This window comes from Ovis aries, chromosome 2, assembly GCF_016772045.2.
Source record: "Ovis aries strain OAR_USU_Benz2616 breed Rambouillet chromosome 2, ARS-UI_Ramb_v3.0, whole genome shotgun sequence".
Taxonomy (NCBI): Eukaryota; Metazoa; Chordata; class Mammalia; order Artiodactyla; family Bovidae; genus Ovis; species Ovis aries.
In genome coordinates, this window is record NC_056055.1 from 205,091,301 (window position 1) to 205,111,177 (window position 19,877).

Here is a 19,877-nt window from a genome sequence, read left to right on the forward strand (position 1 = left end):
TTCTAAGGGATTCCTGCCCATTGTAGTAGATATAATGGTCATCTGAGTTAAATTCACTGATTCCATTCACCCATTCCATTATTAGTAGAACCATTATTTTAACTAGGTAAAATTATAATGGTTCAGTTCAGTTCAGTTCAGTTGCTCAGTCATGTCCGACTCTTTGTGACCCCATGAATCGCAGCATGCCAGGCCTCCTTGTCCATCACCAACTCCTGGAGTTCACTCAGACTCAAGTCTGTTGAGTCAGTGATGCCATCCAGCCATCTCATCCTCAGTCGTCCCCTTCTCCTCCTGCCCCCAATCCCTCCCAGCATCAGAGTCTTTTCCAGTGAGTTAACTCTTCGCATGAGGTGGCCAAAGTAGTGAAGTTTCAGCTTCAGCTTCATTCCCTCCAAAGAAATCCCAGGGCTGATCTTGGTATCTTTAAAATGTTTATTGTTATATTTTGATAATATGAAAATTCTTAAGAACTTCATATTTAACTGAAGTTGTAATTTCTAGGTCCTTGAAGTGAAAATTGCTCAGTCATGTCTGACTCTTTGCAATCCCATGGACTGTAGCCTGCTAGGCTCCTCTGTCCATGGAATTCTCCAGGCCAAAATACTGGAGTGGGTAGCCATTCCCTTTTCCAGGGTATCTTCCCAGCCCAAGGACTGAACCCAGATCTCCCTCATTGCAGGTGGATTCTTTACCATCTGAGCCACCAGAGAAGCCCCAGGAATACTGGTGTGGGTAGCCTATTCCTTCTCCAGAGGATCTTCCTGGCCTAGCAATCAAACCGAGATCTCCTGCATTGCAGGTGGATCCTTTTACCAGCTGAGGTACTGGGAAGATCGTTAGGTAACTTAAAACAGGTTAGACAGATATTAAACTGAGTTATTTGATACATAATCTTTGAATACTTAGACAAAATCTAAAAAACAGAACATTGGCCACTAAATAGTTTTCTCTTACTGTTGCTATTGTAGATTTAAAAATAGATATAGATCAATAGGATGTGAAAATGCCTTTGGATTTTACTATATACATAGCATCCTTAAAATTTATCAATATAAAATCGTAAGCATGCTCATTAGAAAAATACAGTTCCTGGTGTTCTGTCTTTTAGTTGTCTGAGGAGGGGAAAAAGTTGAACATCTAGGTTAATGCAGCAATTAAGACTGTATTCATATTAATACAAAGGGTTATGAATATGTATGCAAGATAATTTATGTAGAGGCAGTCCAAGCGCAGGTGGGAAAACAATTTCCAGACTCAGAGTATTGCAGAAAGGAGTGAGTTTATTAAGAACAAAGAGCAGAGATAAAATCAGCAATGTGAGCACAGAGAGCTGACAACTCCTGACAGACCAGGGAGAGCCGACAGTTTTCATGAGTTAATAGTCAATTTTTATAACCTCAAGACAAAATTCCTGCTGGAAGGTTGGTATTAGGTGATTGGTTGGGGCAGTATAGGATATTTACTGGAGTGGGCATCTTTGTCTAATTGCCAGTCGGGTAGCTTGTTAGTAATGCTCATGAGCTTTTGGCAACAGTAACAAAGGAGCTCAGTCAACTTCCAAGGTTTCCTTGAATCTGGGCTCTGCTTCTGTGGCCTTGGTGCAGGGCCTTGCACCTGTGACCTTGGGGGCAGGATTCAACAATTTATGTAATTTGTTTCTTCAAGAAATTGCTGCAGTTAAGTTGGTAAATTCATAGAATGATGAAATGGCCTTTCAAAAGCAGAGCCATGCATTAACTGAGAGGCAACATTCTGAAAGTTTGAGTGCTGTCCTTGGTGATACAGTGTATGCATTACATCAAAGACCTCTGGATGGTGCTGTGTTCCAAACAGGAAGAATGCATGAGCCTAATAACAGAGGGGCAGAGGCAAGAGTGGCCGCATTTACCATCATTCCCAATGACACACTGGGAGATTTTGTGTTTCCCACCTCTTCAACTGTGGGCCCTGCAGGATTGTAGGCCCTGGTCCCCAAAGGGAGCATACTTTTGCCAGGGGGAACACAAAGTTTTAGTGGAATTTACAAGATATAGCTGAAGTCAGGACATTTGGTGTCCTTGTATCCAGGAACCAGCCGGTGAGAAGAGGCATCCACATTCTGTCTGGGATGGTGGATTCTGATCAGCAGGAGTTAGGGCAGGGAGACTATATGTGAAACCGAGATGATCCATTTGGGCACCTTTTGGTGCCCCATGCCCTACTGAGAAGGCACTGGCAACCCACTCCAGTACTCTTGCCTGGAAACTCCTATAGACGGAGGAGCCTGGTAGGCTGCAGTCTGTGGGGTCGCTAAGAGTCGGACACGACTGAGTGACTTCACTTTCACTTTTCCACTTTCATGCATTGGAGAAGGAAATGGCAACCCACTCCAGTACTCTTGCCTGGAGAATCCCAGGGATGGAGGAGCCTGATGGGCCGCTGTCTATGGGGTCGCACAGAGTTGGACACTTAGCAGCAGCAGCCCTACTGTAAGGGTGAACAGACTTATGCAGCAGTGTCAGCATGAGAACAGTATGACTGCTAAGACCTTTCAGGAGTTAAGATTTTGAGTCATACCACTTGCAAGCCACCAAGATGTGATGAGGTGATAGCTGAGGGTGAGGGAGAGTTTATCAGTTGTGACCCCAAAGATCTACTGTGGTGTCAGAGGTCCTGTCTGAGTTTACCCTCAGGAAGACAGGCCCGCAAGAACCACAGAAGACCTGTACCCTGAACCTGTTTGCTGAACCTGTTTAGCACAAGAGGTGAGCCTTGACAGCTATGAAAAGGAGCCACTTGGAGCTCTTGCTTTGGGGTGGAGTAATTGGCCAACTGCCCCAACTGCTATGCTCTGGATCTAGCATGGTGGTGTGTAGAAACTGTGCTGCTCACAGGCTACTCCCAGCCGATGACTGAGCATGGCAAAGGTAATGAGGCAGGCCCATTTCTGTGAGAAGGGCTCTTTGATGGGTAACTTTGGCTTAGGTCTGCAGACTTCACCCAATACCTCTCAAGTTCTTGCATTGAAAAACAGCTTAAACTAGACTCCCCTGCCAAACTAAATATCTCACCGTTGTCTTTCCCCCAAGAGACACTATTCAGATTGTCAAGGTAGTATTTCTTACATCCGTAAGCAGGAAACTTAGTTTTCCTTTATCAGCTTATTATTTTGGTGATATTTTCAGAGAGAGAGCATTCAACAGATGGAAAGAACCTATCACTCAAAAAGCAGAGGGAAGACCTTCACAGGTAGAAGAAACAGTAAAATGCAAAGGCCTTGAGGTAGGAAAAAAAAAATGTGTTAAAGGGTTGAAACAAATGCCAGCAGGCATAAGCTTAGAGAACAATACAGAAAATGGTTTGAGATGAGGTCAGTCAGGTACAGAAAGCCTTGGAATCTATGCTAATCAGAGGGTCAGTTTCATCCTGAGTATCTTTTGGGGCCAGTGTGAGGAAAGCAGGAGAGACTCCATCTTGAAGCCTGTTCATCTTAAAGACAGGATGTGAACTGGGCCTGAACCCTGCCCAAGAGTGAGGAAACTGTTACTAGTGAAAACCAGGTCTCCTGGAGACTTCCCTCCCTACAGATTACAAACCGAGATTGTAGTTGAGTTCGGCTGCCTCTGTTAGATTAACCATGGAGACATCCCCCCTTGATGTATAATCATTGTTACCCCGCTTTAACCTTAATTGTTTTCCTAGCCCCTACTTGTAAAACTCAATTATATACAACAAAGAGGTTGCTAACATGTAACCAATCACCTAGTCAGGGGCTATAAAACTGGCCTCTGAAACATTAAGGGTCTTTGTTGGGAACTGATTCCCTTTAGAAGATTTTTAGTGGAGAGTGATACACCTTGCTTTGTATGTTGTAGGAGAGTGTATTATATAGGGACACAAATGGAAGTGGGAGAGCAATTATAAGTTATGGGAATTGCACACGTGAGAGCTTAGGTGAACTAGAGCGATAGTGATACAGCAAGCAAAGAGAAATGGACAGATTCAGGATATATTTTGGAGAGAAGAGCAACAAGACTTGCTGACTGAAGGGCTGTTGGGAAGTGGGTGTGGGGATGGTAAGTGATGGAAGGGGGGAAATGAAGAATGACTGCAGGGTTTTAGCCTTGAGCAACTACAGGGATGGTAGTGAATTTTACTGAGTTGAGGGAGACCAATTTGGGTTCAATAGATTTGGAAGAGAAAATCAAGAGCTGTCTTTGGACTGGTTAGTTTGATTTCCAAATGGAAATGTTTAGTAGGCACTTAAGAATATAAATCTAGAGGTCAGAATTGGAGATAAACATTTTTGTGATTTATCAACATACAGATGGTTATTTAAAAACAGAAAACAGAGAAGAAACGTAGATAAAGAAGAATGCTCAGGATCTAGCCCTAGAGCCCTCCAACACTTAGATCAGGTAGAACAGGAAAAACAGCTAAGAAATGCAAAGGAACGCCAATAGTGCTTCACACTGGTCAGCTGAGTCCACTCTGGAACCTGTGAGCGAACTTAGGGGCAGAAAGTACTTCAGATCAGTTGCTAATTGAAGCAATCTCTTCAGTCTCTTAATCAACAAATACTTATCCGGTGAAACAGTGGTCTCCAAGAGATACTGCAACAGGAAGGAACTCCAATCTAAATGCCTTTTGTGTGTGTGCGTGCTCAGTCATGCAGTCATGTCTGGCTGTTTGCGACCCCATGGTCTGTGGGCCACCAGACTCTTCTGTTTATGAAATTTTCCAGGCAAATTACTGGAGTGGGTTGCCATTTCCTACTTTGGGGGGGGGGTCTTCCCCACCCAGGGATCAAGCCCACGTTTCCTGCCCCTCCTGCTTTGGCAATTGTTGTTTAGTCACCCAGTTGTGACAGCTCTTTTGTGAGTCCATAGATTGAGGTTTGCCAGGCAAGAATACTGGAGTGGACTGCCATTTCTTTTCTCCAGGGGATCTTCCCAACCCAGGGATCAAACCCGAGTCTCCTGCATTACAGGTGGATTCTTTACCACTGAGCCACTGGGAAAGACACTGAGCCTTGTGGCTTATTTTTAACTACTCTATAATACACTATATTTACATATACCACTCCCCTGTATCTGAGGGGATTCAGATTTCTAGGCTTGATTATAAAAATATTTCAGAAATTTTTTTTCTTTCTAGTCTTTCTGCTTTCTATTCTTTTTAAAAAACTGCTTTAAACTATCATTTTTTAATTCTCTTTTTATACTTTATTCAATTGTACATTTAATAAATTACTAAACTTGCTTTTATCTAAATTTCAATTAAGTGGCAGTATAAATTCTGGCTTTAAATAGACAGCTAAAATTATGTAAATATATTAACTGTCCTAAGAAGATGTTTCCTCTCTTTTCAGGATTAACATTTCAAAATACATTGAAATGCTTTGGTATGAAAATTATATTAATAAAAAAATACGGGTATATTTAGACCTTCAAGAAGAATTTAACCAGACTATGCTGCTGCTGCTGCTGAGTTACTTCAGTCGTCTCAGACTCTGCGACCCTACAGACGGCAGCCCACCAGGCTCCCCCGTCCCTGGGATTCTCCAGGCAAGAACACTGGAGTGGGTAACCAAAGAGTATAGGCAAGAACAAAACAGCTAAAAAACATCTAGCTTGTAGTAGCTAAGACACAAGGTGTGACTTTCAGAGTAACAGACTTCTCTATCAGTTGCATAATAGTTTTTTATTCATGAGGTCTTTTTATTTCCACGGAAACACTGAAGTCATTTTAATTTTTAATTAACACTTAAGTTTATAGTTTCAGCGATTTTAACTCAGTAGTAACTACAGAAGCTAAAGCTTTACCTATTTCTATTTTTAAAAATGTAAAGGAGGAAAAGATGGTTTAAAATGGTCATGCATTTCATTTAGTTACATCTTGTATCTGTATATTGATTCTTTATTAGTGGCCTGTGGGATTTTAAGTTCCCTAATCTGGACCTCCACAGTGAGAGGCAGTTCTAACCACTGGGACCATCAAGAAATTCCCCTTGTTTCTAATTTCACCCAAACCTACCCCGCAGTTATATCCAGTTAATTGTTTTTGTCTATGTGTGCCTGCTCAGTTGTGTCTGACTCTTGTGACCCATGGACTGCAGCCAGCCAGGCTTCTCTGTCCATGGAATTTTCCAGGCAGGAATACTGGAGTGGGTTGCCATTTCCATCTCCAGGTGATCTTCCCGACCCAAGGATTGAACCCACATCTCCGGCGTCTCCTGCATTGGCAGGAGGATTATTTACCACTGAGCCACTTGGGAATCCACATGGAATAGTAGTTGGAGTAGTCAATTTTCATAATGGTAGTATTACTACTAAACGTGCTGATGCAGGAGACGTGGGTTCATACCTGGGTGGGGAAGATCCCCTGGAGAAAGGAAATGGAAACCCACTCCAGTATTCTTGCCCGGAAAATTCCATGGACAGAGGTGCCTGGCAGGCTAAAGTCCACAGGGTGGCAGAGAGTCAGATAGGACTGAGCATACACGCACTACTAGTACACACAGTATAAAAACTTGCTCTAGACTCTGATTTTCTAAATTAATCTTACCTTTATACTGTTATATTTGATTAATACCTTGTAGTACTAGTAGTAATAGTAGCGGTTAAAGTGTTAGTCCCTCAGAGTTGGACAGGGCTGAAGCAACTGAGCATGCAGGAAGGTAGGCATAAGATATGTAGGATTTATTATTTACCTTATTTCTAAATATTTTCACAAGTTGTTTAACTTCACAAAATTTCTGTGGTAGAATTAAGTCTGAGTATATTTTTCTATTCCCTGGTGGCTCAGGGGTTAAAGCGTCTGCCTCTAATACAGGAGACCTGGGTTCGATCCCTGGGTTGGGAAGATCCCCTGGAGAAGGAAATGGCAACCCACTCCAGTATTCTTGCCTGGAGAATCCCATGGATGGAGGAGCCTGGTGGGCTACAGTCCATGGGGTCACAAAGATTTGGACATGACTGAGCGACTTAACTTAAAAACTTAAAAAAAAAAAAAAGGTAAGGACACAAAATTATAGGGAATAATTTTTTTTTTTTGGTAATACTTGTGAAATGATTTGGAATTGAAATTATATATGATCATTTGAAAGTAATTTTCTGAAACATAGCTGAGTAATTTTAAAATTTGAGATTAAATAAGCCACAACCATTATATCTTGGAATTCTTAAATTTCCTTATGTTTCCTAGCTTTGCAATAATTCTGTTCACAATTCAGGACTTAAAGCATTGATTTTTAAAGAGAAAATGAACAGAAATGAACTGAATCACTTTTTATGAAAAAGGAATTATGTTTACTTATAAAGAATTGTCTGAACTTTGTACATAGATAAAATCAAATTCATAGTGAATGACAATACATTTAATCATTTGCTTTTCAGTAATGTACATGGAACTTGTAGTACAGGCCTTAGGGTTTTGAGAAGTCATTTAAAAGGAAGAATTGCATAATGCCTTGCTACCTAGCAGCATGTATTTCCTATTTAACTTGTCTGCCCTACCATTCCCCAAGCTATACAGCATTTGGACTGTCAACAATGGTAGAAAATAAAAGTGTTGTTAATTTAACATGTATTTACTTAACTTAGTTTCAAGATATGATAATTAACATTTATTGAATGCCAGATGCTTTTTATTTATCCTCTCAACTGGCCTGGGTATTATCCCAATTTTTATGGAAGAAAAATAAACTCAGAGAGATTAAATGCCTTATAGCTAGGAAGTAAAGAACTGAAGCTCTAAAACTAAAAAAGATAATAAATTTTTTTCTTCCTTTAATTTCTTTAATTTTCTATTCTCCCTCTTAATTTATACTGAAACAAACTTTTGTTTCATTCACACTTGTTTCTTTAAGGCACTGTTTTCCATATGCTTATTCACAGCTGGAAACCATAATCTTCTTGACCTACTAATATATTTCACTATGATGAATCATGTCATAAGCAAATGCTAATGATCCTTTTGGCAGGAAATATATGTGAGAATAGAATGTTCAGTAAACAAAGATCTTTTTCCTTATATTAAATCCATTATAATAAAATGGGGAAAATGAAGTAATTTTTTTAGAAATGTCCTCAAAAAACTGAAGCATTTCCTGTTTTAACCATTGTTGACTGGCTTTAATATGTGTCAGACTATTAAAGAACTACTTGATCTCAGATCTTTTTAAATTGTTATTTGATTACCATTAAAATTTTAGTATAAGAAAGTTAAGCCTAATGAGTCACGGTTACAGTCATTTACCCCTGAAACTCTAGATCTCATAACCTTAATTCCAAATAAGCTGATAATTATTAAACCACTTTACTACTCAAACAGAAAAAGTAAAAGAAGCCAATCATTCAAATGAATATACAAGTCAAAAGAACTATCCAAAACAAACACTTGAAAACAGTGCTAGATATAGTTCCTAGGAACACTAATTAATTGTTAGAAATATCATACATTCTTTAAATTTTTTTTTGATGTGGACCATTTTTTTTTTTAAGTCTTTATTGGTTTTGTTACAGTATTGCTTCTGTTTTGTTTTGGTTGTTTGGCCATGAGGCCTGTGGGATCTTAGCTCCCCGACCCAGGATTGAACCTGAGTTCCCAGCTTTGGAAGGTGAAGTCTTAACCACTGGACCTCCAGGGAAGTTCTTTTCATTTTTTTCCATGAAAAATGTAGGGAAAGAAACTGAGATATGTGGTGGTACAACAGGTACAGGAACAGAGATTACACAAAGTTTTTTTTGTAATTCTTAAAGTGAGCTTCCCCAGTGGCTCTGACGACAGTAAAGAACCCCTCCTATGATGCAGGAGACCTGGGTTCGATTGCTCGCTTGGGAAGATCCCCTTACCTAGAGAAATCCATGGACAGAGGCGCCTGGCTAAAGTACTGCATTGCTCTGAGAAAGAGATACTCCTTGATACGTGGTAAGTAAAGAGACTTCTTTGGAGAAGACCCCAATGATGGGAGAGATTGAAGGCAAAAGGGGAAGGGGACAGCAGAGGATGAGATGGTTAGATAACATCACCAACTCAATGGACATGCATCTGAGCAAACTCAGAGATAGTGGAGGACGGAGGAGCCTGGCGTGCTGTAGCCTTTGGAGTTGCAAAGAGCTGGACATGACCTTAGTGACTGAACTGACAAGAGACTTCAGATGGTGATTCACTTGAATTTGAATTACAGCAATTGAATTTCAAGAAAGCTGCTTTCTTAGAACAAGAAATCTCTTCCAGTCTCAAAATTTTCTTTCCTTCACATTTAAGAAGGAAATGAGAATTTTAAAGAAAAAATATTGCCTTTTAAATTAAAATTTCCTATAATTTCCTTTTTCTTCTTGATTAAAGAATTGTTCCTTATTGTAAACTAGGTAAGTATTAACTTTCAATTACCTTACCAGCCACCATAGAAAGTTCATTATACATGAAAGTGAAGTGGTTTTCTTTCATGTTTCAACTGAATTTAAATTATTGTATTTAATTTGTGTGTGTGTGTGTGTGTGTGTGCTGTGTGTCGGGAGTATACGATTACATCTTGCCTTCAGAAAGATATCACGAGGTCTGAACAACAAATATAATTTTAATCTTGTCATCTTCCTACTTAAAAAACTCTAATTCACACAGAATGGAGTCAAAAATCAGTGATCCAGCATTCAGGACACTCTGGTAAGCTAGTTACAACCTATATCTTCCCAACCTCATCTCTTTCATTTTTCTACCTGAGTTTGACTGCTCATGGTTTTCTAAAAATTTGGGAAAGAATTTCCCCAGGAATCAATCCTTTACCTAAGGCCTTCTTTTTTCAGAATTATCTTTCTCTTCTTTCTTGACACCCAAATTCTAACATTCCATCACAGCCTTGCTCAGGTACCACTCTCTGCTAAAAGCCTGCCTAAATCATACTAGTTATTTGGTGGTATCTCCCTGCAACTCTCCCCATTAAATATACCTTTACCTCAGTAAGAGTCCCCTTTACTCTTGTTTCCCCCCTTTCTTTATCTTATGCTTCAGATCTGCAGTCTTGAGTACAAAAAAAATGTTAGATGGTTATCCAAGTAGAAAGTACATGTGTGTTAAATTCAGAGATTGCTAATCGGTATGAATTTTGCCTCTCTTTTGCTAGCTAGCTGTGACTTTGTGAAAGTGCAAGTGTTAGCCACTCAGTTGTGTCTGACTCTTTGTGACCCCATGGACTGTAGCCCACTAGGCTCCTCTTATCCTCTGTCCATGGAAGTTTCCAGGCAAGAATACTGGAGTGGGTTGCCATACCCTTCTCCAGGGGGTCTTGACCAGGATTGAACCCAGGTCTCCTGCATTGCAGGCAGATTCTTTACCATCTGAGCCACAGTTCCTTAAACTTTCTGAACTGCAGTTATCTAATCTGTAAAATGAGAATTCCATTTGCCTTGCAATGTTATTTTGAGAATTAGAGAGAAAAGATGTAAAGCACATGGTACTGTGTATGTAAAATACATAGTGCTGTGCACATAGTAGGTGCTCAACAAACAACTATTAAGCATACTTGATTTTTAGTCTTAGTTCTGGTGATAGCCACCAATAGCAGCCCAGTCTTGAGTTAATTTACTTTTTTGGGGGGGTGGGGTGGGTGGTGCCAAGCCAAACAACTTGTGAGACCTTAGTTCCCTGACCAGGGATTGAACCTGTGCCCTGACAGTGAAAGTCTGAGTCCTAGCCACTGGGCCACCAGGGGATCCTCTTAATTTGCAGTTTTAAAACTAGATCACATTCTTGACGAAGTTTTCAGTACACTATTAAGTAAGCTGGATCTACCTTGCCTCTCTTGGGGGTCCTAAAGGACATCTTATGTATCTAGGAAATCCTGGGATTCAGAGGTTCTCAAATGAGCATAGTTTTGCCCCCCAGTTTTTGTCCCCAGGATATTTGGCCTTGTCTGGAGACATTTTTGGTTGTTGTAACTGGAAGACATATTGGCATTTACTGGCTGGATGTCAGATGCTGCTAAGCATTCTTCAATGCACAGGAAAGCTCCCTAGGACAAAAAAGTACCCAGTATAAAATGTCAATAGTACTGAGGCTGAGAAAATTTGCTCCAAACACATCAACCTATGGACTCTGAAAAGGCAGCACACTATAGTAAAAAGCAGCCTAGAATTAAGGAGTTCTGGGTTCTAGTTTTGTCAGCCATATGCAGTGTGCTGCAGGGCTAGTCAACTCCTCCAGACCTCAATTTATTTTTAATATCATTTAACTTATTTCTTGATCCTCTGTGTTTTCTACAATGCAAATTCACTCTAGAGCTGCACTGTGCAACAGTAGCCAATAGCTACTTGTGACTAAGTTAAAAATAAACAAAAAAATTCATTTCTCAGTTGCACAAGTCCCATTTCAATTAGTCAGTGGCTACATATGGCTAGCGGCAACTGTACTAAATAGCACAGATTTAGAACATTTCCATCATGGTGGAAATTTTTGTTGGACAATGCTTGTCTACCGGCTTGATTTGATCAGATTCAGGCCTTAATTTTTTAATATTTAAAATGAAGATATTGAATTACATGATCTCTAATGGTAACTTCCAGTTTTCTAGTTCTGTGATTCTGAAGGACAATACAATAATTCTCTTATTTTGAGTGAATAAAGTAATCAACTTTAATAAAAGAGTCTGTAAATGGGTGGAAAATTCTAGAAAAACCCATGTTTCATGTATTTATGTACACCCATGTTACAGTCAATGTAATCAGAATTAGAGTGTTTACATTAGCATGTCTGATCATCGTTTAGACAACTGTGTGGTACCTACTGAAAAGGTATGGGACAGGACTTCTAGTTTTTGGTTCAGCATATAAGGATCTTGAAAATTGTCACCCCATCCTAACAAGTAAACAATTGAACAAACTAAAAAACCAACAATTCTTCCTAGCTCCATGAGAGATGAGAGGTCACAGGGCAAACCATTACCTGCAGGTGACAGGTGAGTACAGAGAATCTCAACTTACCAGAACAGAAACCCTCAGCAGAATCCTCCATAGCAGTCCATACTGGGTTGGAGAAACTTGCCTATAATTAACAAACCTCTGGAGGCTGAGTGGACAAGTCTGAGCATTAAAGGAGGTTCCAGCCTCCACTTTTATGAATTTTATTGCTAGGAGCTCAATGAGGTTGTCACAGTAAATACTGGAGAAAACTTTCATGTTGCTGGCAGAGGGAGGGGGAGAATAACCATTCTCAAATCACCAGAGGTCTGCCATTAAGAGAAACGGTTTTACCAGAGTTGAAACTGTTGGGGTTTTATCAGAGTCTAACTGATCTAGGGGATGTTAAATAGCCAACTTTAGTACACTCTAGCCATCCTGTCCCTCTTAAGGGGCAGGGGAGTGACAAAGCACTTGTGAGGTACACCATTCAGAGATCTAAAAGACTGACCTAATCACAGGACTGTAGAAAGCTTGCCCTCCTCTAACACACCACCATCTTATTACTAAAGGGTTATTTATTGCAGTTCCTTTGCTCAGATTATCATGTCTGGCTACCATAAAATTACAGAGCATGTTGTTCAGTTGCTCAGTCATGTCTTACTCTGCAACCCCATGGACTGCAGCATGCCAGGTTTCCCTGTCCTTTACCATCTCCTGGAGTCTGCTCACACTCATGTCCACTGAGTCGGTGATCCCATCCAACCGTCTCATTACAGAGCATACTAAAAGGGGAAAATAATCACAATTTGAAGAGACCAAGCAAGCAACAGAACCAGACTTATATATGGCAAGAATGTTGAGAATTATCATAGAGAAAAATTTAAATGGTTATGATGAATATGCTAACAGCTGTAGGAAATAGCATGCAAGAAGAGAAGGTCAATGTAAACAGAGATGGAAATTCTAAGGAAAAGAAATGCTCCAAATCAAAAATATTGTAATAGAAAAGAAGCAGCCTTTGATGAACTCATTATTCGACTGGACACAGCTGAAAAAAGCATCTTTGAGCTTGAGATATGTCAGAAGAAACTTCCAAGATGGAAAAACAAAAAGGAAAAAAGACAAATACTTAAGAACTGTGGGACAACTACAAAAGATATGTGTATAATGGGAATACTAGAAATAAATGAAAGAAAGGAACAGAAGTAATACTTGAAGCAATAAATATTGAGAAATTTCCCAAAGTAGTGACAGACAAGATTCGGGAATCTCCAAGGACACCAAGCAAGATAAATGCCAAAGGCTACACCTAGGCATATCATATTCACAATTAGAAAAAGAAAAATCTTGAAAAGTCAGAGGGGAAAAAAATCACTTTTCCTATAGAGGAACAGAGACAGAAACTTAAATCTGACTTATCTTCAGAAGTCATTCAAGCAAGTAGAGAGTGGAGTGAAATATTTAAAGTGCTGAGAGAGCAAACATGCACCTAGAATTCTGTACCCCATGAAATTACTCTTCAAAAGTGAAGGCGAAATAATTGGGGGTGGGGCACACAGCATGGCATGCAGGATTCTTAGTTCTCTGACCAGGGATAGAACAAGTGCCCCCAGCATTGGAAGCATGGAGTCCTAACCACCAGACTGCTAGGGAATTTCCTGTAAATACTTCCTTTGACAAAAAAATACTGAGGGAAATGGTTGCTAGTAGATCTGTCTTGCAAGAAATAGTAAAGTTCTTCAGAGAGAAGGGAAACAATGCATCAACAATCATATACTTGGAAAAGAAAGGAAGAGCATCAGAGAAAAAATAAGTGAAAGTGCTTGTTTTTTATTTTTTTAGGCCACACTATGTGGCTTGTGGGATCTTAGTTCCCCGACTAAGGATGTAGCCTGTGCCCCCTGCATTGGAAGCACAGTCTTAACCACTAGACCCAGGGGAGTCCCAAATAAGTGAAAGTAAAATTAAAATTTGTATTTTTCTTGATAGGTAGTTGTTCAAAATAATATGTTCAACTGTGTATGCTTATGTATACTAAAGAGCCTCTTGATTAGGGTGAAAGAGGAGAGTGAAAAACTGACTTAAAACTCAACATTGAAAAAACTAAGATCATGGCATCTGGTCCTGTCCCTAGTATTATTTGCTCAGTCGTGTCTGACTCTTTGTGACTCCAAAGACTGTGACCCTCCAGTTCCTCTGTCCATGGAATTCTCCAGGCAAGAATACTGGAGTGGGTTGCCATTTTCTTCTCCAGGGGATCTTCCCAACCCAGGGGATGAACATGGATCTCCCGCATTGCAGGCAGATTTTTTACCATCTGAGCCACCAGGGAAGCTCCCACTTGGGTGAAAAAGTAGAAGCAGTGACAGATTCGATTTTATTTACCGCAGATGGTGACTGCAGCCGTCGGTTGTGTTTTGGAAGGAAAGCTATGACAAACCTAGACAGCATATTAAAAAGCAAAGTCATCACTTTGCCAACAAAGATCCGTATAGTCAAATATATGGGTTTTCCAACAGTCATATACAGACGTGAGAGCTGGACCATATAGAAGGCTGAGCATCAGGAGAATTGATGCTTTCAAATTGTGGTGTTGGAGAAGATTCTTGAGAGCCTCTTGGATAGCAAGGTCAACCCAGTCAATCCTAAAGGAAACCGGCCCTAAATACTCTTTGGAAGGGCTGATGCTGAAGCTGAAGGAAGCTCCAATACTTTCGTCAGCTGATGCGAAGAGCGGACCCATTGGATAAGACCCTGATGCTGGGAAAGATCAAGGGCAGGAGGAGAAGGGGGCGACAGAGGGTGAGATGGATGAGTGGTGTCACTAACTCAATGGACATGAGTTTGAGCAAACTCCAGGAGATGGTAAAGGACAGAAAACCCGGCAAAGCTGCAGTGCCTGGGGTCGCAAAGTCAGACACGACTCAGCGACTACCAATCTCATGCGTCTTCCCCTCTCAAACCCCTCCAACCCCATGCCGCTCAAAGTTATCTACCTCTCTATCTCTAGTGAATGCTGCCGTTTTCCTTTTTCTTGTAAGAGCAAAACCCTTTTGAAGCCTTTAGTAGTTTTGCACTTGACACTCAGCGCCAGCGAAAGTTTGACACGGGGTGGCACGGGGCCTTGGCACAAACAAGATTAATGGAAAGGATTTTGGACTGGGGGGTGGTGTGTGGGAGCACGTGTATGTTCTCACAACACACTGCCCCGACCAATCCCCTTTTTACAAATATAAATAAAAATGAAATCCCCTTCAGTTATCACCGTAGGGTTCCCTGCCCTCAGATGACTCCCGGAAATGACGCCAACAGCCCTACGCTCCGTCTGCCAGTCGGCAGCAGCGGCGGGCGGTAGACGTAAGCACGTCTGTCCTCCAGCTCGTCCAGCTCGGGAAGTCTAGAGAAGTCCGCCGGGGACCGCCGCTGGGTCTTCAGGAGCCGGGTCGACTGAGACTGCGCAGGTATGCAGGGGCGAGGCATCAGATAATCCCGCCCCTTCCAGCCTTTGCGGCCAATGAACAGCTAGTGACCAGGGACGGTAAAGCCTTAAAGGCCGGAATGATTAGCCGAAAAGGCACTCCCGCCCCTGGCTCCTCCCAGCCTTCGCGCCCCGCCTCGACCCGTCACCGCCCCGCCTCCCTCTCCCGGCCGCCTGCCTGGCTGCGGGGTGACACGGGGCTTTGGCTTGGGAAGAGGGCGAGGGAAGCGAGTTAGACGTCGGCTTGGCGGCGGCGGCGGCGGCGGCACAACCCCCCAATGTGAGCGCGGTGATGGGTAGCGGGTCATAGGGGAGCGAGGGCCGCGTGGCAGAAATGGGAGGGCCCCCGGTGCTTGGTGGCGAACGCGGGCTAGAGTGAGGGGCGGCCGTGAGGGGGCGAGGTTGACCGGGGCGTGTCCCGGTGCGGTCGGGAGGGCGTGGATAGCGGGTTGGGGGACGCCCTGCTTTTCTTGTCTCCTTTCCAAAGCTTCTCTTGGCAGCTTGGCACAAATTAAGTTTGCCTCCCTTTCGGTTGTCTGGGTTGCGAGGTGGAAATTTAAAGATCCCCCAAACACTTGGAGGCTTTCCCAGGGTGTTTTCCTTGCTGGTGCGTTTGTGCTCCTTCTTACTGGATGGAGAGGTAGAGAGGCTAGGTGGGCTGGTCGACCTTTACTGTTTGAGGATTGTTCAAACAAACAAACCAGGAATTCTTCACCCTCCTCCCCACGCCCTGCCCTGCAAAACAACAGCAAACATTCCCAACAAGTTTTAAGAAGCCGACTGTAAAATTCTGAGGTTTTCTATGTCTGCAATGTGTCAGTAGTAAGTTGTGCTCTTTCTTAAGTTTATAGAAAGTCTATGAGTGGCATTTTGGCTGTTTATTATTATTGGACAAATTTGTTTGTTATAAGTACTCATCTTTGAGTTCTGTCCAAGGGGATTCTGACTTTATGTTGATATGAAATACTGCATTAGTTGTGATGTTTTCCTGAAACAAGTTTCTGTGAAATTCAGTCAGTTGTAAAAGCTTAGCCGGTTGTTCGTGGACGTGAGGTAGATAAATTTCTAGTTCTGATAAACCTGCAGTTACTATGATAGCCTCTTTTTAAAGCAAATGCTTGCATGTTTTTCTCTTTCACAGATTTTTATAATTATCCAACGACCACTGATGAAGATAGGTTGGAGTAACTGCTGAAACTGAATTTTATTGACCAGAAGGCAGTCCATTTGTTCCACTTCTTTTTGTTTTCCTTACTGCTTTGAGCTTTACTGTAACGGCTGAAAAACTTGGAAAATAAAATGAACACTCTATGGTCTTGAACTTTTTTTTTTTTTGAGGAAAAATTAAAGTGCCAGAGTGAAAGCCAGAATGGCATCTAGAGAGAGACTCTTTGAACTTTGGATGCTTTATTGTGCAAAGGTAATTGCTTTCCTTTTTTATTTCTAATTTTAAAATACTTTGTTATAAAATTTTGTGACTTGCCTTATCAGCAATTTATTTAATGGATAATGGCATATTTATTCCCAGTACTGACTTTAAGAACACTGAATTTTCTTTTTTTCCACTTTATCAGATTTGAACACAAACACAGTATTGGCATGCTATTAAAAACTGTAGGGTGTGGTTTTAATTTGTCTTCAGTGATCCTAAAATTATATAAGTAAAATTATGACCTTTGAGAAAAGTAAAATATTTGTACTTTTGTTTGCACTAGTTTTTCCTCCTACACTTCGGAGTAAAAATAGAGAGATTTTTATGAGAAGAGAATTAAGCATTTTTCTCATAATTAACCTCTTAAAAGATTATTATATAAAAAGGCTATTGATTTGAAGTGGTTACTGTAAGCTTGCCCTGATGTTAGCACCATGTCTCCCTGATCCTCACAACAATCTTGGGAAATGTGTATTGTAATTACCCACCGCCCCTCCCCCCCACTTTTTTTTTTTTAATTAATGAGAAGAACTGATGCAGAATTTAAAGGGGTTAGTGAGAAGCAGCCCCTTCTGTTTCTGAATATAGCTGGGAAGTCAGCACTGCTGATTCAAGTCTGTGCTCTTATCTATTATGACTCCTCACTATTTTTACTTTAGTCGCTCAAAAATTATTTTTTCTCTGTTCATCTTTATGTGAATTTTTACATGTTAGTTTTGATTGCATGTTATTAGAGGAGAATGGAGCTACTTAAAAACATGTTTTTCAAGTGAGGAGCTACATTACTACTTTGAAGATACTGGCGTGTGTTAGAGTAACATCTCTAATTCATTACTTAAATTACTTTCGGTCTCTGTGAAGGTCTCAGCTTCTGTTCCTGCATTATCCCTTTGGGCTCCCTTTCAATACTTTGAGTTCTTTAAAGAACAAGTTATTCTTTAACAGATGATCTCAGTTATCTTAATGTTAAATATTAGAGCTCACACTGGAATTTTCTGTGACTTCCTGGTTTGGTATTTCTTACTGAAGGATATATACTTTGAAATATTTAATATGGATTTTTGAAATAGTTTTTAGTCTTGTGTAATTTAATGCCAGAAATGAATTTTTAAAAATAGGCCACTCTTCCAATAAAAAAGGAATCCAATTCATTACTTTTGAAAATAGTCACTAACACATGTCAGCCAAAAGTTAAAATGCGTTTTACCTTTTAGTATGTGAGCCCAGTAGTTTGAAAATGACTCCTTTAAAAATCCATCAAACTTACTAGGTTTTTACACTTTAGGAATGACAAAACAGTAAATGGAGTTACACTCTCTTACTAATTAGTCATGTTGTTTCTAGGTCGAGTTCATGTTTTATTCAAGGGACACTGTGCTTATTGAAAAGATAGTGCAGTTTTGTTGACATACGCAGAATTTTGTTTTTAATGACTTAACATAAATGTGAATCCTTACTATTTTATGAGAATGTTTGAGTAAATATTGAAGCCCTTTTGTGGTCAAATTTTGAAACTTATGCTTGGGCTGGAAGATAATCCCATTTTTATTTTAAGATTTAAATCACTTATGCTCTCAATAAGATTATATTTTTTTTCAGCTGTTTTCATAAATCATTATTTAAAGTAATGCTTTTTGTTTCAGCAACTCATGAATAAGCTCTTGTAAGCCAGACAACAACTTTCTTTTCTTTCAACACCTTGAATTCAGCTTCCAAATATGCATCATAGATTTAACTCTTTTGCTTGCTAGTGAGGATGATTCCCTAATACCCAGTTCTTTGTGGTACCATCTTCTAGCCTCACCGCTCTCACTCTAGCACACAGTCCTTCAAACCACCTGGCTTTCTCTTTTTCTCTTGACTAACATTTAAGACTTTCTTTTTACACCTTTGATGGGCTTTCTGACTACTTCAGCACTGCTCAGATCTTCTTTGAACTTGGCTCAGACTTAGACCTCTTTTTGGGCTTGCACTTGTGGTGTCTAGTTTTGGCTCTGCTGCTTTGTTTTGCAGCCTTGCTCAGGACTTATCTCCTTGGGTCTCAGTTCTCTTATTTGTTAAGTAGTACTGTGTATACAAGGAGAATTCTTGTCTAACTCACCATATGATTCTCATATGATTTTCATTTGTTTTGACCTCTATGGGACAAGGCTCTTTTTTTAACCCCTATTCTGTGGATTATCATGTGATACTTTTTAGTTCATCTTTCTTTTTTAAACTTTCATTATGGGAAATTTCAAACCGGTACAAATAGGATACTGTAGTGAACTCTTTCGTATCTGTTACTATGCTTCAATAACTATCAGTTCATATTCAATGACGTTTCAGCTATAAGCCTCCCCTCCCCTTCTCCCCACCCCTGAATTATTTTAAAGGAAATCCCAGATAACATATCTGATCCATAAATTTTTTCTTAAATTTTTAAATTGAAGGACAATTGCTTTACAGAATTTTGTGGTTTTCTGTCATACATCAGCAAGAATCAGCCATGGGTACACCTATGTCCCCCCTGCCCCCAACCTCCTTCTCTTCTCCCTCCCCATCCCACCCACCCTTCAGCCTGTCACAAAGCCCCTGTTTGAGGTCCCTGAGTCATAGAGCAAATTGCTATTGGCTATCTGTTTTACATATGGTATTGTAAATTTCCATATTACTCTTTCCATACATCTCCCCTTGATCCATAAATATTTAAAAATATATCTGTAAAGTAAGAACTCCTCTTAAAAACATAATCTCAGTATAATTCTTTAAATTATCAAATATCTGGTCAGTTTTCAAACTTTCCTAAGCTGCTTAAGTGTTATTTCCCTCCTGTTTGACATAGTATTTCAACAAAACATACTTGTATTTTGCTGAAAATTTATCTGTGAAGTCTTAATCTGTGGGTTCCCCCTCACCACACTTTTTATCCCTTCTATTTATTTGTTGAAGAAACCAGGTTTTGCATGTTGAATTCCCTTGATTTTAATTGTTGGGCTTCCCTTGTGGCTCAGCTGGTAAAGAATCCACCTGCAATGTGGGAGACTTAGGTTTGATCCCTGGTTTGGGAAGATCCCCTTGAGAAGGGAAAGGCTACCCACTGCAG

General features: G+C 40.4%; 2 protein-coding genes across 16 annotated transcripts in view; both read left to right on the forward strand.

The window, feature by feature from the left end:
- The window catches only part of CARF (calcium responsive transcription factor), an 86,570-nt gene extending 69,889 nt beyond the window's left edge, over positions 1 to 16,681 (forward strand). For 8 of the 13 annotated variants that reach the window (XR_009599388.1, XR_009599391.1, XR_009599398.1 and 5 more), the window contains 2 exons: positions 5,354 to 15,343; positions 16,502 to 16,681. The gene's annotated coding sequence lies outside the window, so the exon portion shown is untranslated. Of the gene's footprint in view, positions 1 to 682; positions 15,344 to 16,501 lie in introns of those variants that run through there. The other 5 variants (XR_009599389.1, XR_009599393.1, XR_009599390.1 and 2 more) reach the window with 3 other exon arrangements.
- NBEAL1 (neurobeachin like 1) overlaps positions 15,243 to 19,877 on the forward strand; it is a 158,859-nt gene continuing 154,224 nt past the window's right edge. For 2 of the 3 annotated variants that reach the window (XM_015093498.3, XM_027965108.2), the window contains exons 1-2: positions 15,522 to 15,640; positions 16,502 to 16,780. In XM_015093498.3, coding sequence (XP_014948984.3) covers positions 16,730 to 16,780 — 51 coding nt within the window. In that variant the 5' untranslated portion in view covers positions 15,522 to 15,640; positions 16,502 to 16,729. Of the gene's footprint in view, positions 15,344 to 15,521; positions 15,641 to 16,501; positions 16,781 to 19,877 lie in introns of those variants that run through there. The other variant, XM_060410266.1, reaches the window with a different exon arrangement.